This window comes from Chiloscyllium plagiosum, unplaced genomic scaffold (assembly GCF_037043375.1).
Source record: "Chiloscyllium plagiosum isolate Xiang-an unplaced genomic scaffold, Cpla_swu_hap1 HiC_scaffold_14, whole genome shotgun sequence".
In the NCBI taxonomy this organism is placed as follows: Eukaryota; Metazoa; Chordata; class Chondrichthyes; order Orectolobiformes; family Hemiscylliidae; genus Chiloscyllium; species Chiloscyllium plagiosum.
In genome coordinates this window covers 24142749-24166354 of record NW_028270152.1, presented here as the reverse complement: position 1 = coordinate 24166354, position 23606 = coordinate 24142749, and the positions used below count along the sequence as shown (strand labels likewise).

Sequence of the window (23606 nt, the reverse complement as noted above, 5' to 3'; positions counted from 1 at the left end):
ACCTCTATAAGGTCACCCCTCAGCCTCCGACGCTCCAGGGAAAACAGCCCCAGTCTGTTCAAACTCTCCCTGTAGCTCAGATCCTCCAACCCTGGCAACATCCTTGTAAATCTTTCCTGAACCCTTTCAAGTTTCACAACATCTTTCTGATACGAAGGAGACCAGAATTGTATGCAATATTCCAACAGTGGCCTAACCAATGTTCTGTACAGCCGCAACATGACCTCCCAACTCCTCTACTCAATACTCTGACCAATAAAGGAAAGCATACCAAACACCTTCTTCGCTATCCTATCTACCTGCGACTCCACTTTCAAGGAGCTATGAACCTGCACTCCAAGCAACACTCCTCTGTCTTCTACCTTTGAGCCAGTTCTGTATCCAAATGGCTAGTTCTCCCTGTAGTCCATGAGATCTAACCTTGCTAATCAGTCTCCCATGGGGAACCTTGTCGAAAGCCTTGCTGAAGTCCATATAGATCACATCTACTGCTCTGCCCTCATCAATCTTCTTTGTTACTTCTTCAAAACACTCATTCAAGTTTGTGAGACATGATTTCCCATGCACAAAGCCATGTTGACTATCCCAAATCAGTCCTTGCCTTTCCAAATACATGTACATCCTGTCCCTCAGGATTCCCTCCAACAACTAGCCCACCACTGAGGTCAGGCTCACCGGTCTATAGTTCCCTGGCTTGTCCTTACCATCTTTTCTTAAACAGTGGCACCATGAGGTGAATTTGCATTTGGAAAATTGTGATTGCAGATATATTCTATTTTGTTCAAAAAGCACACAATCTGCAGGCAGTCAATGCAAGCAGTCAATCCATGAAACATTTTGTAAATTCCTACTTTGGAAATAGAACCAGTCTAACCTAGGATTGGGATAGAGGCAGACTTTAACCTCACACTTTTAATGCATTATCTGAGCTGAGATGTAACATTTTTTGTAAAACCAAATGTGATTTGAAAGAAGTTCTGGGATTTACATATTAATTAACCAAACCCTGCAACCAAATCTAAAAGATGAAAGACATAAACAGCAATCCAGGTTTGTTTAATATATCGTAATGGTTGCATGCATGACACTGTGATCTTTTGCTATAAATTCTATGACTTATGATCCTGCTCCACAGCTACCTGATGAAGCAGCAGCGCTCTGAAAGCTAGTACATTCAAATAAACCTGTTGGACTCATAACCTAGTGTTGTGTGATTTTTAATTTTGTCCACCCCAGTCCAACACTACCACTTCCACATCATGACATTTATATGCATTTGAGGCACCAAGAGGTCTGATAACTGAACGGATACCCATTTAGATGGAATAGATTTTTTTGAATTTAAAAAAATGCATTGTTTTAAGGCTGTCAAAGCACTTTTAGGGAAAAAAATAATGAGCCATCAATGGTAAGTAAGCAGAAATTACAGGCTAATTGTCGCCCTGGAGTTTGACTGGTCCTCCTGTATCCCACAATTCTCGGAGACAAAAAGCCGGTCGGTTAAGTGGATATAACGTTATGAGGAGGATGTGTGTGTGTGGAGTAGTTAACGTATTAGAGACACTTCGGAATGCCCGGAGGTGAAATATTTAAAATATTTATGTGTTTTGATTAACAGCAGGTCTTTGATCCTGAGGAGAGTCTGCCGGCCGGGTCCTGGAGCTGTGTGTGAGTGAGGAGCTGTGTCTCTCCATCATCAGAGATTATTCCTGTACCAGAGGGCCAAACTCTAGTGACTGCTCCTGACTCAAGGTCAGTAACAGGACCGAAATCCTGCAAAACAACCCGGGGGGAGAAAACAGAAAAGACCCAGGACGCTTTACAGCAGCTTGAGTGGCATGGCAAACCAGACCTGAAACCAAAATCGACATAGGGAAGGGGAAGTGAAAGGTTGGCCGGAGCGTTTAAAAATTGAGTCTTGAACGAAAGAGAAGTGGAGAGGTTTTGGGGGAAGGTGAAATTAGCCGTTAAGAACCGATCGGGGGCTGAAAATGGAGCTGCTTTGGAAGTTTCAAGTCTATGTATGGAAGGTGGCTGAAAATTGGAACAGCTCGGCAGATCTGGCAGCATCTGTGTCAAGAAAGCAAAGCCCATGTTACGGGACACTTTATTCTGAAATGTTGACTTTGCTTTCCCTCCAGAGATGGAGGAGGTTTGCTTTTCAGCCTGGAGTCCTGTGACCAGAAATGTGCCACAAAGATTGATGGTGGGTCCACTGCTTTTTGTTATTTATATAAATGATTTGGATGTGAACATAGGAAATATAATTAAGCAGTTTGTGGATGACACCAAAATTGGAGGTGTAATGGACAGTGAAGAAGGTTACCTCCAGAGTACAACAGGATCTTGATCAGATGGCCACTGGGCTGAGGAATGGCAGATGGAATTTAATTTAGACAAATGTGAGGTGCTGTAATTTGGAAAGACAGGACTTATACACTTAATGGTAAGGTCCTGGAGAGTGCTGCTGAATAAAGAGACCTTGGAGTGCAGGTTCATTGTTCTTTGAAAGTGGAGTTGCAGGTAGACAGAACATAGATGCATTTGAGTGAGTGGGCAAAGGTCTGGCAGATGGAATACTATGTAGTAAATGCGAAGCCATACATTTTGGTAGGAGTAACAGCAAAATAGATTACTTGAATGGTTAAAAAGTTGCAGCATGCTAATTTGCAGAGGGATCTTGGTGTCCTTGTGCATGAATTGCAGGTTAGTCTGCAGGTACAACAAGTAATTAGGAAGGCAAGTTGAATTTTGTCCTTTACTGCTGAAGGGGTTGAGCTTTAAAACAGAGAGGTAATGTTAGAGCTGTACCAGGTTCTGGTGAGGCCACACCTGGATTACTGTGTGCAGATTTGGTCTCCTTACTTAAGAAAGGATGTACTGGCACTAGAGGGGGTGCAGAGGAGGTTCACTAGGTTGATTCCAGAGTTGAGGAGGTTGGCTTATGAGGAAAGGCTGAGTTGATTGGGATTATATTCATTGGAATTCAGAAGAATGGGGGGGATCTTATAGAAACATGTAAAATTATGAAAGGAATTGATAAAATAGAAGTAGAGAGGATGTTTCCACTGGTAGGTGAGACTAGGACCAGAAGGCATGGCCTCAAGATTAGAGGAAGCAGGTTTAGAACTGAACTGAGAAGGAACGTCTTCACCCAGAGGGTTGTTAATCAGTGGAATTCCTTGTCCAGGGAAGTAGTTCACGCTACTTCAGTAATCACTTTTAAAGCTAAGATAGATACTCTATTGAAAAACAAAGGAATTAAGGGATATGGTGAAAACGTGGGTAAATGGAGCTGAGTCCACAAAAAGATTAGCCATGATGTAATTGAGTAGCAGAGCAAGCTCGAAGGGCCGGACAGCGTACTCCTGCTCCTAGTTCTTATGTTCTTATTATGTTCTTATGATAGTGAAGGAGGCATTTGGTATCCTTGCCGTTATTGGTCAGTGCATTGAGTATAGGGATTGGGAGGGCATTTTACGGATGTACAGGACATTTATGAGGCTACTTTTGGAACACTGTGTGCAATTCTGGTCGCCCTGCTATCGGAAGGATGTTGTGAAACTTGAAAGGGTTCAGAAAAGATTTACATGGATGTTGCAAGATTTGGAGGGTTTGAGCTATAGGGAGAGGTTGAATAGGCTAGGGCTGTTTTCCCTGGAGCGTCGGAGGCTAAGGGGTGACCTTTATAGAGGTTTATAAAATCATGAGGGGCATGGGTAGGGTAAATAGACAAGGTCTTTTCCTCAAGGTGGGGGAGTCCAAAACTAGATGGCATAAGCTTAAGGTGAGAGGGGAAAGATTTAAAAGGGACCTAAGGGGCAATTTTTTCACATAGAGGGTGGTGCATGTATGGAATGACCTGCCAGAAGAAGTGGTGGAAGCTGGTACAACTGCAAGGCATCTGGATTGGTATATGAAAAGAAAACTTTTAGAGGGATTGGGCTAAATGGGACTAGATTTACTTTGGCTATCTGGTCGGCGTGGATGAGTTGGACTGACGGGTTTGTTTCCATGCAGTACATCTCTCTGACACTATACTGCTAGACCTGCTGAGTTTTTCTAACTATTTCTGATTTTGTTGATTTGTTCTTGATTTGATCTTGAATTAATTTGATTTATTACTGTCACATGTACCTAAAGTATAATGAAAGGTTTTGTTCTGCATGCAGTACAGCCAGATCATAATGTACAATGACATACAGATCATAGAGTGTTCAGGTAGAACAAGGCAATACAACATTATGGCTGCATAGGAGGTGCACAAAAGCAAGATCAACATTATAATTGAAATTAGTGAGGTCCATTCAACAGTCTAATAACAGCAGGAAAGAAGCTGTGTTGCACCCAGATAGAATACTTTCTATGATGCATCTGTAGAAGTTAATGAGGGTCCTTATGGTCATATGGAATTTCCTAGCATCCTGTGGAAGCAGAGGCATTGTTATGCCTTCTTGACTGTGGCATCTACCTGGGAATTCCAGGAAAGGTTGTCAGTTATTGTCACTCCTAGAGACTTGATGCTCTCCACCATCTTCACTTCAGCTTCATTAATGTAAATACGAGTGTGTCCTTCTTCTTTATTTCTGATGTCACTTAATAATTTTTTAAATTTTGCTGAATTAAGGGAGAATTTGTTATCTTTGCACCATGATACCAAGTATTCTATCATCTTCCTATATTCTGACTCATCATTGTTTGATATCCGGCCTACATCGGTGATGTTGTTAGTAAATTGTAGATGGTATTTGTATAAAATTCGGCCATACAGTTGAGAGTGTACAGGGAGTACAGCAGGGGGCTGAGTATGCATCCTTATGGGGTGTTGGTGTTGAGGATTGTCATGGAGGGGGTGCTGTTGTCTGCCTTCACTGATTGCGGTCTGTGAGTCTGGAAGCTGATGATCCAGTTACAGACAACGGAGCCGAGACCGAGATCTCAAAGTTTTGAGATCAGTTTGGTAGTGATTAGTGTTGAAATCAACTAGGAGAAAGTGAGGACTCAGATGCTGTAGATCAGAGTCAAGCATGTGGTGCTGGAAAAGCACAGCCAGTCAGGCAGCATCCGAGGAGCAGAAGAATCGATGTTTTAGGCATAAGCCCTTCATCAGGAATAAGGCTTGTGGGTCAGGGCTGAGAGATAAATGGGAGGGGGGTGGCGTTGTGGGGAGGTAGCTGAGAAAGCGATAGGTGTATGAAGGTGAGGGAGAAGGTGATAGGTCAGTGGGGGTAGTGATGGAGGGGTCCAGATTGCGGTGCCAAGTTGGAGGCGTGGGACTGGGATAATGTGAGAGAGGTGAAATGAGGAAGCTATTAAAATCCACATTTATCCTGAGTGGTTGCAAGGTCCCAAGGCGGAATATGAGGTATTCCTCCTCCAGACGTCAGATGGTAATGGTTTGGTGGTGGAGGAGGCCCAGGACCTGCATGTCCTTGGTGGAGTGGAAGGGGGAGTTGAAGCGTTCAGCCATAAGGCGGTGAGGTTGGTGGGTGTGGGTGTCCCAGAGATATTCTCTGAAACAATCCGCAAGAAGGCGGATTATAGTGTTGAAGGCAGAGCTGTAGTCGAAAGGTAGGAGCCCGACGTAGTTATCCTTCTTATCTATATATTTCAGGGATGAGCGAAGAGCTACAGAAATGGCATCTGCTGTGGACTTAATCTGCCAGAGACAAGTTGCAAAGGACTGAGGCATGCTGGGAGGCTAGAGTAGATGTGAGTCATGATTAACCTCTCAAAACACTTCATGATTGTGGAGGTCAGAGCCATTGGGCGGTAGTCGTTGAGGCACATTTGATGTGTTTCCTTTGGTACTGGGATAATAGTGGTCCTCTTGAAGCAGGTGGGGACTTCAGATTGCAGCAAGGAGAGATTAAGGATGTCAGCGAATACTCCCACCAGCTGGTCCTCATAGGACAGAGTGCACGGCTGTGGCCTCCATTTGGGCTAGTTGCTTTCCTCGGGTTCACTCTCAAGAAGGCCGATCTGATTTGTTTATGATTTCCAACATCCATAGTTCTTTTGGTTTTTGTTTTGGCTGAGGAATGGAGATTAAGCAGCAGAGAATTGATGTAACCGTATCTGGGCCAAAATATACCTGGGTTTTAGTTACAGGTTAGTTGAGTTGGAGACTGAGATGGCTAACTTTACAGATGTGGAAGTGGGCTAATAGAGAGAATTTAGGGGTTAGCAAGCCTTTCACAGTCAATCAGTTTATGAACAGTTTGATTCCCCACCAAGTTAGTACCTAGAGAAGAAGGAGAGTCAGTGGTGACGTTATGTAATTTGCATCAATAATTGAAAGCTGAGGAGTAAGTGAGTGAGTGTGTGTGTTAGTGTGTGTTACAGTGGCAGTAGGATGACTGCAGGTGTGCCACACTACCCCTCCGCAAAACCAGATAATGGATGGGTGGACTGGATGTTGAAGAGGGATGCAGGGGGTTGGGAACACTGGTATCTGTGGACGGTGATGTGCTAGTTTGAAAGGTATTGCATGGAAAGAATATATATTTATGCCGCATACAATTTTTAGAACTTTTATAATGCTTTGCACTGTTAAGCTGTGTGTTTTTTTCTTAAACTCCTGCATCTTTCAGGAGCCTTGGCTTTTTCTAAACTGTGCTTGAGCAGTTTGGACTTCAGTCACCAAGCTGTTTCTTAGCAACTAGCTGACCAAAATAAAACAAAAATCTGTAAAACGTAATCGCATTCAAGGGCAAAATCCATGGCTCATCCATCTGTCGTAGCTTTTTGCCTGTAGCTTAGGAAATACTTATGTTCAAGTACAGCAATGGGACTTCAGCATATAATTTAGATTGCCTTGCAAGTGCAGTACTTCAGTCCAAAAGTTATTCGATTTAAAGTGCTTTGAAGTCTTTTGGTTTGTGCCATATAAATGCTAGTTTAAGAAAAATAAAATCAGTAAAAGTAAAAATGTCTTCATGCATTTGATTTCTGAAGATTTGTCTGGTTATTGAAGTAGCAAAACTAGAATTACTTTTAGTATTTGAGCAATTCTCAAATTTCACATATATTTTATGGTTCCTGGAAAGTCATTGGTAAATTTGAAAACATCAGCCAATCATGGAGTTGCAGAGCATAATAGAAGAGAGTATACTAATTGTGTGCAATACTCAGGCACGTTATATAAATGCGCAGAGGGGAGCAATGAAAAAAGAACTTACTGTCACTCTGGGGAAAATCTTCATAGTTCATCTAGGAAGTAATGGGCCATTTTCAATTATCTTTCTCATCCTAGTCTATCTACTGTAATTAGTGTTTCCTCTGTGCACCATTTGTAATTGCACTTGTATTGACAGTAGTTTATGTTTACCTTTTGTTTTATAATTCTCATTGCTTGCCATTTGTTTTAGTCTATATTTACTTACAGATTTAAAACATACAGAATCCAACCAGAGTCATATTAATAATTACAAAATTTTCATCTTCTTTCCTGAAGGTCTTTGAGGCCCAACCAGTCCACTCCATAATCCACGTCACTGGGATAATGCTGAAAGCAGAAATTTTACAAATGAATCCTATGTGACCGTAAGCACAGGGAATTTGAATGGCCGCAATAACTGCAAGTAACAATGCACGTCCGACAAGATAATTGATTTCTACATCATCTAGTACAGAAATTATAAATGGCTTTGCTTCATCCAGATCACGATACTGAAAGAGTGGAATCTGTTTCAAGCCAAATGATCACTGAGATTCCTAAGACTTTAAATTGTAGTAGATCAAAACTGATTGTGCACTTGGATTTAAATAACACCGTCCTGTTGTTTGACACAGTTACCAGACAAGGGCCCAGGAGAGCTCTCAGTTCCTTTCTCACCACTGTTACTTGGGGTCGGATCAACCAGGAAGGTAGGAATTCATATTTTTCTATTCAAATATTTCTAGTTTTTTTGGGTGTGGAAGTGGTTATAGTTAACAATCCAATAAACTTGGCTGGAAGAAAAATAAATAATATAATTAAATAATACTTAATAATTTGGATCTGAACACAGGAGGTATGGTTAGTAAGTTTGTAGATGACACCAAAATTGGGGGTGTAGTGGACAGCGAAGAAGGTTACCTTAGAGTACAACAGGACCTTGATCAGATGGGTCAGTGGGCCGAGGAATGGCAATGGAGTTTAATTTAGATAAATGTGAGGTGCTGCATTTTGGAAAGGCAAATCAGGGCAGGACTTATACACTTAATGGTAAGATCCTGAGGAGTGTTGCTGAACAAAGATACCTTGGAGTGCAGGTTCATGGTTCCTTGAAAATGGAGTCGCAGGTAGACAGGATAGTGAAGGAGGCATTTGGTATGCTTGCCTTTATTGGTCAGTGCATTGAGTAGAGGGGTTGGGAGGTCATGTTGCAGCTGTACAGGACATAGGTTAGGCCACTTTTGGAATATTGCATGCAATTCTGGTCTCCCTGCTATAGGAAGGATATTGTGAAACTTGAAAGGGTTCAGAAAAGATTTATGAGGATGTTGCCAGGTTGGAAGGTTTAAGGGGAGATCTTACAGAAGTTTATAAAATCATGAGAGGCAGGGATAGGGCAAATAAACAAGGTCCTATTCCTGGAGTGGGGGAATCCAAAATTACAGGGCATCGGTTTTAGGTGAGAGGGGCAAGATTTAAAAGGGACCTAAGGGGCAACTTTTTCACACACACAGTGTTGCGTGTATGGAATGATCTACCAGAGGAAATGGTGGAGGCTGGTACAATTACAACATTTAAAAGCCATCTGTATGGGTATGTGAACAGGAAGGGTTTAGAGCGAAATGGGCCAAATGGTGGCAAATGGGATTAGATTTGTTTAAGATATCTGGTTGGAGTGCTTGAATTGGACCAAAGGATCTATTTCCATGCTGTACATCCCTATGACTCTATGACTAAATAAAGAATAAATAAAAAAAAATATAAATAATAATCCCACAAAGTCTGGAATACTCTTGATCAAGTCCTGGGGATTTATCCATCTTTATGCGTTTTAAGATGTGCAGCACCTCCTCTTCTCTAATATGGACACTTTTCAAGGTATCACCATTTTCCCAAGTTCTCTAGTGATGCGAAATACTTGTTTAGTATCTCACACATCTTTTGTGAGTCGATACGCACACAGCCTTCTTGGTTTTTAAGGGGCCCTATTCTGTTTCTAGTTTCTCTTTTGCCTTTGGTTTCATCTACCACAGGATCTTTGCACAACAAAAACATTTTAGTTTCAGTTTTGACATTTTCAATTGACTTAGCCTCAAGAACATTTTAAGTAGTGAGTTTCAACTTTTCCGTGATTTCTTTTTAAGGATGAGCCTCTTTATTTCATCCTAACCTACCTAATGCTAATTTTGAAGTGATAAATCTTTTATTTGGTTATTTCTCTAGTAGAGGTAAGTTTCCCTGTATTTACCTACTAGATGTTGTTACCATCATAATGTCTTCATCAAAACCACTAGCAATATGATATGATAGTGGGCGGCACGGTGGCACAGTGGTTAGCACTGCTGCCTCACAGCGCCAGAGACCTGGGTTCGTTTCCCGCCTCAGGCAACCGACTGTGTGGAGTTTGCACGTTCTCCCTGTGTCTGCGTGGGTTTCCTCTGGGTGCTCTGGTTTCCTCCCACAGTCCAAAGATGTGCAGGTCAGGTGAATTGGCCATGCTAAATTGCCCATAGTGTTAGGTAAGGGGTAAATGTGGGGATATGGGTGGGTTGCGCTTCTGCGGGTCGGTGTGGACTTGTTGGGCCGAAGGGCCTGTTTCCACACTGTAATGTAATCTAATCTAAAGTTAAGCTGATTACAGTGTGAATTATTTTTCAGGAAAATGGGAATGGCTGAGTAAAGTACCTTCCTTGAACCCACCTTGTGATGGTGCTGTGAGCTATTATTCGCAGTTTGGGAGGCCATTGGATTTCACAGAGACTGGTGATGGTTCCCTCTTTAAAAAGATTTTTACTGACCACCTACAGAAAGTAGAATGGATGGGTCCCCACAATGAGCTTCTGTCTATGACTGATGAAGATGGCAAAGAGTACCATCGGATCCTGCCAGCTTTCTTTGAGTTAATTGATTGTTTGTCATCACAAGGCAGAGAATTTGCCATCGTACTTCGAACCTTTGGGTCGGACTTGAGTAGAACTTTAAAGACCATTCAGATCACCCTGTCTGGTCAGCATCCTCAGTATCAACACCTTCAAACGAAACATGTAAGCAAAGCTTAATTTTCAAATGAATGCATAAAGACAGAATTTTTAAAAATTTTAATATTGGTCTGGTAAGCTATAGTGATTATTCATTCTGATATTTTTCCAAACCAGACAACTTGAATTTCTCTTTATTGGATGGAATTTAATAAGGGGTTGGAAAGGGTCTGACAACCAACACTGTTGGTACCCCCCTATTGTCGCAATCATTGGGAACTCTCAGGAAATGAAGCTGCTCATGAGTAGCAGAAACCCTGCTGCCCATGATTCTTGCCTCCACTGGGACATTTAGTCTCTGCACCTCCCCCGACAGGATGGGAATCTCATTCTTGAGAGGTGCCAATCAGATGCTGGAAGCTCTCTGGTGTCAATTGTTGTTGCCAGTAACACACTTAGGCTTTGTCATTAAGGAAAAGGTGGGGCTGGATGAAGAAAGGGCAGGGGAAAGACATGGGTCTAACTGTGAACAGGCCCCTATTTTTGATTTGGGTCTCGAGAGCAGATACAGCCCAATCAGGTTTGCTTGCCAGTCTCTCCACATGGTGAGTTCACCCGAGGTAGGAGGTGGAGACACTTATGTAGGCATTAATTACATTATAAGAGCCTGAATTGCTGTCCAGGCTAATAGGTGACCCACAAGTCTGCTTAAAGTGTGGTGGCGAGAGGGTCCAAATTCCCACCCCCTCTACTCCTCGCCCCTTGGAACTCACCTTGAGAGTAGAGGAGACATTAAACTCTGCCTCTACAGTACTGAATATTGGCATGAGGGAAGGTGAGACAGTCTAGGCTTGTAAACATGGGAGTTGGTGACTTAATTGAAACATTTCAGATGCTGAGGTGACTTGATCGGGTGATTGTTGAAAGGATGCTTCCTCTTCTGGGAGATTCTAGAACTAGGTGTTATGGGTTAACACTAAGGGAGTGTCCATTTAAAACAGATGAGCAAGCATTTTTCTGTCAGGATGATGAGTCTTTGGAGTTCCCTTCCACAAAAGGCAGTGGACAGCAAATAATTTTAAGGCAGAAGTAGAATAAATACTTGATTACCAAGGGAGTGAAAGATTAATAGTGATATGCAGGAACTTGAAGTTAAAATCAAAATTGAGTGGCAGAGCAGGCTCAAAGGGCTGAGTGGCCTACTTTTGTTTCTTGTGCGTATGTTAATATTTTCACCTTGAACTTGATACTTTACTACCGGGGATAAAGGAAGACAGTCAGTCAAGTTAGTGCAGACTATTGTTATGCACCACTTTGTACTTACCTCAGGAGGAACTTTGGGAAAAGCTAGATATCGGTCGTCTACGTTGCTTTTCACATAATGGAATTTGAAGTGTATCACAACGAAATAGAGAGAAAAAGATATTTAATAATTCTGTTGAAAGATTAAAAGTTGTCTTTTTATGCGTGGGGGTGTTTAAACACTGTATAATAGATATAAATAACTTGATTGTTCCAAGTGAAAGGTAAATACTGCAGATTACTGTTAATTTGAAACAAAAACAAAACAGCCTGGAAATTTGCAACAGTGGATTTAGTTATTGTCATTTTTGGATCTAACAGGTAAATTCATGTTTGTGATCGGAATCCTTTTCCCAAATAGAAATCTGCACTTAAAGCATTAGCTTTCTTGTTCCCTTCACCTAGACGAATTGGTCTAATGTGTATTTTGTTTTAGTCTCTCTTTTTGTTTTGTGAACAATTTAATGTTCAGAGATAGTTAGATTTTTCTAACAGCCGAGAGCACGTGATTCTTCCAGTTTAAGATGAAAGGCTTTTATAAAACATTAACTAACAGATATTACACTTATTTTTTTCCCTTTAGCTTCCATTGAGAATATCTCCGGGTAAAATCCGTTGTAATAAAAAGAATGTTGTGTTGACCTTGGGATCTGAGCGGATTTCTACACAGTCAGACGATAGAGCTGTATATCATTATTTCTCTTCATTGGAAGGAATTGTAGGTTTTCAGGATCATTTTGACTGGTGAGTCTTAGAAGTTAATTATGCATTGCAAATTTAAGGATTACAATAGCATTACTTCACAAAACCAAAAAGAATTGTTTGGACCACAATACTTTAATCAAGTTTTAACTTGCTGGTTTGAAAAATTAGATTGATTTCTACAGTTCATTATTCATGAAAAAAATCCTAACACCTGTATAAATCAGCATGTTAACAGTTTGTTGGTATCAGGAAATAGTAGTGATTGCTTCAAATAATCTCATACTGAACTTTTTAGCTGTGACTAGGCTTCAAATTTGTCATTGTTTCGTCATTATATTGGAGCAAAACTCCAAGTATTAGAAAATTGCTTTACTAATTTTGAAAAGGTGCTTTGTGTTCCTTTTTTCTTTCAGGTGGTCTAGGAATAGCTTCTCAAACGAAGGTGGTAAACCATTTTGGATCGATCCTTCTGAAACTGGAATACAGCATATATTTATAGATGATAATATCCGTCTGAATGATGCTGAGAGCATTGTTCATCCACAGGTACAAATTGCTAGGGTATGATTTAGGATATGTCATTGATTGGATTTTGTAGTTAACTGCCAAAATTCATTTCTGGAGCCAAATTTGTGACCATATAACTTGCATGTCTTCTCTGTGCAATGTATTTGCTTGCATGTCATGCACTGAGTAGCATTTAGAAATTTCAGCATTGCAGTGGTTTCATTGTGCTTGGAAATATGCTATCGGTCTTTGTGGTTTATAAATAACAGATAATTAGTTCTTTGGAAAAACAGGTCGGTGCAGAACCCACACTATCTCAGTGAACACTGAGATGTGGGAACATATTTCTTACTGCTATTCAAGGTAGGACCATCTTTTCTGTGAACCCCAATCTTGAACTTGTGTTGAACTGAATAGAACTGTGTATGTTGTCCCCATTTGGGAGTTGACCACAGCTCTCACTGCCTCAAGCTGCATACTATTGATGTGATCATTGTCATCTGCTACACAATCTACACACATGCAAGGCTCCACATGTTAGAGTACCTGTGATGGTGGATGGTGCACCTATAAAGTGTGACTAAGCTACTGCTTCATGCTCATGCTTCTGTTGCCCTATGGATCTAGAGGGAAAAGATATGTCATGGGTTGGAAGTCTGCACCTGAAGAGATGACAAAACCTCATTTACGAGATTAGAAACCACTGCAATGCTAAAATTTCTAAATGCTACTCAGTGCATGACATGCTAGCAAATACATTGCACATCTACTTCCTCAATCAACAAGTTTCCTTCTGTAATCACCAGGTCAACCAGGAGCTTCTGTTTTGCCAGGCCCGACTTCCTCCTCATTCACATTTTTGTGATCTCTATTATTGTTTTCTTCATGGCTATTTGATAGAGGAAGGGTGACTGCCATCCCTCTCACCTTTATAGGGTGCCAAATCTCCTGTCCATTTACAGTTATATGTCTCAGTGGTGAAAGCTTTCAGGAGCCCTCTGGCTGTAAGCAATTCTGAGGAGCCAATAAGTGCCTCAGTTGCTCATTCCTAATTTACGAGCAGAATGCATTCTGAGGCTGCTTTGGTGATGTTTTTGCTGGTTAGTGCAAGTCCTGAGGTGTCCTCAGTGTGTTGGGGGCATTCCCTTTGCCAGAATTTATGAGGTCATTAAACTCTTGAAATACTAACAGAGTTCCCGTTGTCTCACCTTTGTCGCTGTTGGCTACAGCCGTTTGGAGCTAGACCTGTGTGGTCAGCAAAGGTACCCTCCTCTTGCCACCTCTGGTAGTAGGATGATCCTCTTCTCCTTCAACCTCCAACATGTGATCCAGGTCCCCATCAATAAATAGAGGAGCAGCCCTGCCCTGGGTGCAAGGCCTCCTGTTCTCTCCATAATTTCACATGCTATTGCAGCAGTGAAAGGTTTCTACACAAACTGCAATTCTCTTCTTCAGGATATCCAGCAGCCTTCATAATAGCTGCTTTGGAATTTTTAAACTAAAATTAATTTCACACTCGATATATTCACTGTTCCTTTTCAAGCTGGCTCTAATTGAATAAGGAAACCATTTCCATGTCTATTAAGCGTTCACCAAATCCTCCCGGCTTTGCCAAATTCCCATGAAAATGGTAGTTTTAATCAGGTCCCCATCAGAGGTGAACTTCTGACCAAAAGTCAAACTTGGCTGTTGTTTCCCAGTTCCTTGGCAAAACTTTAACTCAATGCAGTATTAGACAAATAATTTTGCTTTTCTAAATTCTTAATAGCTTTGTTTGAATATTAAGGACTGTTATAGTTTCTGTGCATTTTAACATTTAGTTGATCACAAAAGTTCAATTTGACCATTTGATTTGCTTAAAGCAATAACCTTCAGATATTTATCTTTTATGAAGCATTAGTTTTTACCTGAAATCTCTGATTCATTCACTATTGTGTTGAATGAAAGGCAAATATTCTAATTTTGAGTCTAGTTTGAGAACTGGTTTATTTTTAACCTGTTTTCTCTAATACTGCACTCATCATCATTCAAATTTAATAATAACTTTGCATCCATTACTTATAGTTCTCAATATTTTAACGATTTTATCCCTGCTTATAATTACTTTTTCTACAGTGAGTCCTGTTCACCACTTAGCATCCTGGATCATGGAGTCATAGACCCATACAGAACAGAAACATACCCTTTGGTCCAACCAGTCCATGCTGAATATAATCCCAAACCAAGCTAGTCCCACCTGCCTGCTCCTGGCCCATAACTCTCCAAACCTTTCCTATTCATGTACTTATCCAAGTGTCTTTTTTAAACATTGTAATGGTGCCTATATTCACCACTTCCTCAGGAGGTTCATGCCATACATGAATCGCTCTCTATTTAAAAAAAATGTCTCCATGCCTTTTTGAATCTCTCTCCTCTCACCTTAAAAATGTGTCATCCAGTCCTCAAGTCCCCCATCCTGGGAAAATACACCTATAATTTACTCTATCCATATCCCTCATGACCATCCTTGATTCATCCTCATTGTTGTTCACGTCCTTTTCCAAGTAGAATACATTAGACCAGAAAATGTACTAAAAAAGTTATTTTAGCACTTGATTTATAAGGTTGATTTCTGTTCTGTTCAAATTTGCACTTGTGCTCAAATGGTTAAAATAAGCATTCAACTTCTCATGCTTGTTTTGGATCATTGATAACTTCATAATGGCATATGTTGGTGAATGGTCAATAAAAATGAACACTTGTGTTGAATAGAGAGGAATTCTATGAGGATTCTTTCTGTAACATCAGCATACTTCAATTGCTACCTTCCAGTCTCCACTATGCTAAGTTAGCATATGCAAACATCCAGTCAAAGTAAATTGGTTACTAGAATTTATTGAGGAGAAAGTGAGGTCTGCAGATGCTGGAGATCAGAGATGGAAATGTGTTGCTGGAAAAGCGCAGCAGGTCAGGCAGCATCTAGGGAACAGGAGAATCGACGTTTCGGGCATTAGCCCTTCTTCAGGAATTCCTGAAGAAGGGCTAATGCCCGAAACGTCGATTCTCCTGTTCCCTAGATGCTGCCTGACCTGCTGCGCTTTTCCAGCAACACATTTCCATACTAGAATTTATTCACTGGCTAGACTATTGATTGAATGTATTTCCATTTATGTATTTATAGAGCCAAAGATACAGATGAAATGCTACATTTGATAGAATAATTTGTCATTTAGAATGCGTACATCTGAGTTGATAGTTTTAATTTGAATGTCCTTCTGGTTCCTTATAGCAGACTCTAGAAATTAAACAGTAACTCGTTAAACTTTTCAACTCAAGATAACTTTGTAATTTGATCCACTTGGTTATAATATTGAATGTCAAAATTCAAATGTAACAGTCTACCCTGGGACCTTTTATCTATCCAGTGAAGCTTATTTTGCTGCTTATTTGACATTAAAACCATCATTTTCAAGATTGCCTCAGCAGCCAACTCCACAAATTTGCATATTCTTTGAACAAGATCCTATAGAACTCCACAAGTTTCTGGCATTGGCTTTCTGTTCACCTTAGAGTTTTCAAAGGGTATGGGGAGAAAGCGAGAGTTGGATAATCAGTCATGATTGTATTGAATGGCAGTGCAGGCTCAAAGGGCCAAATGGCCTATTCTTGTACCTATTTTCTGTGTTTCTACAGTTCTTCCATTAATCATCACTGGTGCTTTCAATTTTATAAGGTGCTTGTTAATCCAAGTCAATAATTGTCAACAAATCTTTACTTTAAATGCTTTACATTAGAACCTTCATGAAAAGCCTCTGAAAATCAAAGCAAATGATAGCATTAAGCCAACCTTGAGTCATCTGACACTTGAAATAATTCTACAGAGGCCACTATCCCGTCACCAAGTCACCCTTTATTTACAGGTGGAGAGTCATTGGCACCGATTCAGCTCCCTCAGAACCAGCTGTCAGAGAAAACAGGATGTTTGTGTCTGTCAGCCAGGGCTCTCTGATTGGACTGGATTAAGAGCCACAATCGGGGAACTCATATTTTAAGAGGTCCACGTGACTGACCACGATACAATCCTACATTACTCTTCACTTCTGAGTCCTTATCTACTTTAAGTGCCATACTGAGAGGAGCTGCAATGTGTCAAATAATTCTAACATTACGTAATCATCTGTTGAATTGTATTTAAAAATGTATTTTGAGTTTCAGGATGCTACGATAGATTCATATGGGAAGAAGCTTTCTTTTAGGAAGTGTAGCTCTGAGAGTGAAAACGTGATGTAGTGCATATTATTATTGTGCAGCATTGAAATTTACTATCAGCTGAAGTTATGCTCTAATTGACTTCATTGTACCACTTACAACTTCCAGGATTTGTCTATTTAGACAGTTTTTGAACAAAGTTCCACTTTAGCAGGATCAAAATTTTCAGGATCGTGATAAATATTATCGGAAAGCCATTTATGTTCTAACACCAGTATCCTCCTGCTCATTCTTTTGATAGAGAAAACCAGGAACATAAAATCCTTGCAAGCACACAAACCACTCTGTTTTTCAATCTCCCCTAACACAGCTACTATTAAGGTGAACAGGAAAATAATTTCTGATCTTGAACATTGATGGCTGATTGATCTCACTATGATGAACAAAGACATAACTTCCAGTAAAGCTGACAAGGCATGATTTGTAGTCTGCTCCATATTGGAGAGAAAAAACAAAGATCGGGTAACCACCTTGTAGAATATTTCTGTTTACACCAAAGCATGCCCCCAAGCTTCCACTGACCCTTCTGTTATGCTGACATCCCTGCTTTTAGCCTGTGGCTCTCTTCCAGCAAAGGTCAACTCACGCCTGAAGGCGTCTATTGCTGTAATGACTGTCTTCATGTTTACTTCAAGTCTGTTTCTCGCATGACAGATGCTCCCTGCTAAATATTTCCCACATGTTCTGATTTTATTTCAGATTTCTAACATCTGCTGTACTTTGCTTTTTGCTAACCTGTATGAATCTTAAAATCTCTTTCACTTACCCAAAATGCATAGAAATTAATCTGTACCCTTTGAAGAAATCTTGATCCCTGAAGGTAAACAATACATGTTGCATCTATTGCTTGCCTCACGTGAAAATTTGAAGGGATTGGTAGGAGTTGTTACCAATGAATGGGGTGGCTGTCGCAGTGCTCCAGTAAAGCGTTGCTGGAAGAACAGCATCTCATTTTCTAATTGGGAATTCTATAGCCTTCAGGACTCGACATCAAATTCAACAATTTTGGAGTAGGTGTCTCAAACTCTAATGTCCTTACCCCAAACTCCTCACACCAGGCCTTGTTATCAAGTGGTCTCCTTTTACACACAACCCATTGTTAGCCCAGTAGTCCCCTTTAATAAATATCCATTCTCTTAGGCTGACTGTTATCCATTCCTTTACCTGTCCAACTGTCCTTCTCTCTCTTTGGGCTCTATATCCATCTCTCATTTACTCCTTACCCCCTCCACCTATCGGCTGCATGAAAACCAATAATTTCCTAACTGCCATCAGTTCTGAAGAAGGGTCACTGGACCCAAAAACTTAACTCTGATTTCTCTCCCCAGATATTGCCAGATGTGCTGAGCTTTTCCAGCAATTTCCATTTTTGTTTCTGATTTCCAGAGTCTGCAGTTCTTTTGGTTTTTAATGAATTACTGTATTTCACTTATTGATAGTTAAGTATTGAAATTTATGGGTACCAAGCTGTGTTTATAGCACAATTTTCAAATCAACTATTCTTCTTTTGTTTTAATAAATAAACAGGTGTTTATGAAGGATGGTTCTGGCACCAGGACTGTGCCAACTTCAGAGTTGTTTGATATTTGTCTCGTTCAGACAGACCTTCTCAGAGCTATCCATGACCGGAGTTACTTCATCAGATGTGTTCAACAGTGTGAAGAGAATTATAGTAAATACACTGCACTTTCACATTGAAGATATCCTACCTAATATATTATCAGGCTCAGATACCTGAAAAACTCAGGGCATGTTTGAAAGTGAAACTGGATAATAAAGTTGTATGTAACTTTGTCTTCACTTTTGTCCCAAATATAAACAGAGATAGATTGTTGCGTTGTAAAGAAACATTCACAATGATGCATTACTCTTAAAAATGATCTATTATTTATGGTTACTGTGGAAATTATAATGAGCTTGATTCTGACATCAGAACATGGTTTGCAACAACTCTTGTTCACTTGTATCAAACGAAGTCTAGACAATTACAATAACTGTAAAGAGTGGATGTACAGAGAAATAGATCATTAAATCTACAGAAAAGATGTACTCATTCAAAATGACAGATACCAGATGTTATTCCATTGTTCTACTTTTTTATTTCAAAACTGCCTTGATTCACTGATAACCTGCTGTCTTTGAATTTTGACCCGATTCCCAATGCAAACGAAGCAAGGAACACAAATCTCTTATAACCCGAACCAAGCTATCGGGTAAATTGTACATGGATAAATCAAAACTGAAAGTATGGTGGAAATTGGCTATTTTAAAATACTTATTACATTTTAAAAAGAAACCATAAATTTTATACGTATGAGAATAAACTAAATATACATACATATAGTAATTGGGATAGCTTACAGTGCCATTCTTGAAAATGAAGAAATCCCTTTCTGATGGTTCACTAACACTTCAGCAGCGCCATTACTTTTAATGGGTAGTTCATATTAGTTCAAAAATCCTCACCAACTTTCAAACCCACCAACTAACCAACAATAATTCAGTTATTATGATCCGGGCAACACAGTCTATGAGATACACAGATAGCCCAGGCTCTTTCCAATGTTTTGTATACATCATGAACGAGCCCTCAAAACTCTTTGTCTCCTTTTAAAACTAATTGTTGAACTTTCACTGGGTGTGTTTTAGAGACAGAGATGCTATATCTATTACTTGTAATAGACTAAAACTGATAGGCGGTTACAGGATATACAAACACTATAGTTACTTAAGGTATATTGTCTGAACTTTACCCTTTATTTGCTTTATAGGCTGATGGCAACAGTAATGTGTCTTAAAACCAGGGCCAGAAATAGACAATAGTTCCCGAACCCAAAAGTATAAGATATAAGCACCTATTTAACATTGGGATATGCCACTTCCTACCAGAATAAAACATAGGATCTGAACAATAGATGCTCCAGGGAGAAATATGGCAGAATAGCGCAAGAAGTTCGGTGAGGCCTATTTTGGCACTGGAAGAAACTTGCATCTTCTTACTAAGTTCTGGGCAATGAGGTGAGATTCTCACTAGGGAGCAGTAAGTTGCCTATTAAGGAGGATTATTGCTTATTAACAAACTACACATCTCACCTCAGTTTATACAGTTGCCTATCCTATCACACACCACGAGCAAACTGGATTGTGAACATTCTCAATATAGAAGTCAGAATAGTTACTTGATAACTTCAGCTTGCTATTTGCTTCAAAGGATCTCCATGTTGGAAACCAGGCACCAAACTCTCAGTGTTCCATGGCCATTTGACAAATATTGCTTCAGTCGATGGACATTGGCATCTGACATATGTCAGCCTCTAAAAGCCGTCATGGCAAATCTCTGATCCACTTACAGTGCACTTCAATGCTGCACCTGAGAATGAAATGGCAATTATTGAAATGTTGCAGCAAGGATACTTTGCACTCTGGAACATATGCCTAGCAGATGGACTGGACCAGACTACATCTGTGAGTTGTTTAATTGGTCTAATAGGCTCAAAGTGAATGAGTTCCATCTGGATGCTCTCAGCACTCTGCCTTGTTGGGCAATCTTGCAGAACTTAAATACTTATTGACTTTTACACCCAAGCTGAGTGACAAACGCCAAAAATAAACAGATTCTGATTCCAGAAAATTATTGCTGCTGCATACTTGTACTTGCTCTCATGTCATCCATGAGCATAGGGAAAATTTAATTCCCAAACTAGCCTAATAATGCCCGGCATTGCAATAACATATCACAAGAAAGCTGTGCTATGTGTACTTTGTCTATCCTTTTCAATTTCTATAATAGTCATTATTGAAACTTCTGAAGGAAAGCTGCTTTAACAATCCTCCATCAATGTCCCTAGCCACACTAGGAGTAAATATTTTGATCACAAGTGTAATATTGACTGAAATATTTGCAAAATACTGGAAATCTGAAGGAAAAAACAGCAAGTGCTAGAGAAACTCAGCAGGTTAGGCAGCATCTGTGGAGAGAAAAATAGTTAACATTTTCTTTGGCATTATGTAATGTTGACTGGCAGTTGCAGTCTGCCTTTTAGAACCAGTAATGAATTTATCATAATATCATGGTTTTGTTTATCAGTGGAGATACAATATTGTGTTCAAACCTATTCATGATCATAGTTTCCAAACTTGTTCAAACATTACACGCACTCAAACTGTAATCAAGGTATCATAATCACCATGCTATCCTCGTGTCTATAATCCAGCATTGTATCTAAAGCTTAGATGAATGAGAGATCTAATTGAGGAATATAAGATGCTCAAGGAAATTGACAAAGTAGATGTAGCGAGGAAGTTTCCTCTTGTGGAACATCACAGAACGAGAGGTCATAGTTTTAGGATAAGAGGTAGCCAATTTAAAACGGATGAGAAATTACTTCTCTCAAAGGGCCATGAATCTGTAGAGTTCATTACCTCAGAGTGTGGTGGATGCCAAAACATTGAATGAATTTACGGAAGAATTAAACAGATTTTTAATTCCCTTCCACATCTAATGTAATATCACTTAGTATTTTTATATTTTTTATCTCTGTACGGTAAAAGATAGACAACAGAGTTTGCCTCGTAATTGGAAAAGATCCTCACAATTTAAGTGCAAATCTATGAGTGTAACCTTTCCTCACATTATAATACCATGACTATGTTACAGACTTATCACACAGATGTATAGCACAGAAACAGACCCTTTGGTCCAACTCATCCATGCTGACCAGATATCCTAACCTCATTTAGTTTCATTTGCCAGCGTTAGCCATATCTCTCTACATCCTTCATATTCATATACCATCCAAATGCCTTTTAAATGCTGTAATTGTACCAGCCTCCACCACTTCCTCTGGCAGCTCATTCAATACATGCACCACCCTCTGTGTGAAAAAGTTGCGCCTTTGGTCCCTTTAAAAAAAAATCCCTCTTACTCTAAACATATGCCCTCTAGTTCTGGACTCTCCCACCCAAGGAAAATGATCTTGTCTACTTACCCTACCCATGCCCCTCATGATCTTATAAACTTCTATAAGGTTACCCCTCAGCCTCTGATGGTGCAGGGAGAACTGTCCCAGCATATTCAGCCTTTCACTATAGCTCAAATCGTCCAACCCTGGCAGCATCCTTGTAAACTTTTTCATATACAAAAGGTTTTCATTTGGTTTCAGTGTTTTACAGAGTGGAATCTTCCGAAGCCCTGAAGGAGATGGGCCATGATCCAATCAGATACTAAAAAGTTGTTAAATAGTTAGAAAATTATGAGCGTAAATTAGCAAAAAGTCTAAAACCAGATAGTAAGATATTCATAAATATGTGAAAGGAAGAAAGTAGCATAAGTAAATGTGGGTAACCTTGATATGAGACAGAAGTTATAATGTGGAATTAGAAAATGGCAGAGAAATGAAACAAATAATTTGTATATCTCTTTAGAGTAGAAGATGCAGAATCATACCAAAAATAATGGCGAACCATGCTGAGAGTAACCTTGTTCTCATAGACCATTTAATATTATTAGAGTAAACGTACTGGAGAAATTAGTGGGACTAAGAGTCAACAAATTCTATGGAGCAAATGGCCTGCTTCCCAGGGCTCTTAAAGAGGTGGACACGGTTGTAATCTACCAAAATTCTTAAAGTTCTGGAATAGATCCAATGGATTGGAAAGTGGAAAATGTAATGCTGGTACTCAGCAGAATCGGCGAAACAATTAAACTTAGGCTTATTAACTTGATATTGGTCATCATAACCCTCCATATCATTCTCACCCTGTCTTTTGACAAGGTTGAGTAAACCCTCGTCCACCATATCCCTTCTGTTGACCAGCTGGGTGGGACTACATCAATGGCCTCTCTAATTTTCTTTTGTAGTGTAGTGCTATTCCATGTATGTACATGGACCCTTTAAATTTTTCTGTGCTGCCACGCACACATGGTACATAAGAAGGGTTGACGTGCGAAGCCTGTGTTGCAGCATTTGTGTTGTAGCTTAAAGGAACTTTGACTGCACTCACCTAGGTTCCATTTTTGTCTATCTAATCAGAACTACCTACATTGGCTTTTCTTCCTATTCCTGAACCATTCCTTCTAATGTACTATCCTTTGTGCACCCCGAGAGAACGAGATCTTTCTGGACAAGACCTGCAGTGAGGTTATTACACCGACCATACCAGAAGAGAGCAGACAATGAGGAAGGCAGAGAGGAGACAGGTGCAAGACACCCCAGGGGAAGTACCTGTCAGGAATAAGTTGAATCTTTTGGAAACATTAGAGACAGATGACACTGCCAGTCCGCGAGGCGGCCAGGTCTGTCAATTAAAAGTTGGCGTGGAGGCAGAGCGGAAGAGTCGGACATCGCACAGAGCCGTGGTAATAGGGGACTCCATAGTGAGAGGAACTGACCGGGGTTTTTGTGGCAGCAGGCGGGACTTAAGGATGGTGTGTTGCCTTCCTGGTGCCAGGGTTAAAGACATCACAGACAGAGTGCAGGAAATCCTCAAGGACGAAGGTGAAGAGCCAGAGGTGGTGGTACATGTCGGCACAAATGATGTTGGGAAGAAGAGGAGGAACATACTACAGCGGGACTTTGGAGAACCAGGAAGAAGGCTGAAAAGCAGGATGTCCAGGGTGGTTATCTCCGGTTTGCTTCCAGTTCCTCAGGCTGGTGAGGCCAGAAACAGGGGGATAATGGACTTGAATGTGTGGCTGGGGAACTGGT

General features: G+C 40.3%; 1 protein-coding gene across 3 annotated transcripts in view; it reads left to right on the top strand.

The window, feature by feature from the left end:
- LOC122558906 (uncharacterized) overlaps positions 1-18993 on the top strand; it is a 177988-nt gene extending 158995 nt beyond the window's left edge. For 2 of the 3 annotated variants that reach the window (XM_087994175.1, XM_087994176.1), the window contains 6 exons: positions 1619-1752; positions 7457-7869; positions 9818-10203; positions 12023-12183; positions 12558-12690; positions 18427-18993. In XM_087994175.1, coding sequence (XP_087850301.1) covers positions 7644-7869; positions 9818-10203; positions 12023-12183; positions 12558-12690; positions 18427-18597 — 1077 coding nt within the window. In that variant the 5' untranslated portion in view covers positions 1619-1752; positions 7457-7643 and the 3' untranslated portion in view covers positions 18598-18993. Of the gene's footprint in view, positions 1-1514; positions 1753-5614; positions 5713-7456; positions 7870-9817; positions 10204-12022; positions 12184-12557; positions 12691-18426 lie in introns of those variants that run through there. The other variant, XM_043707847.2, reaches the window with a different exon arrangement.
- Positions 18994-23606: the final 4613 nt, after the last annotated feature.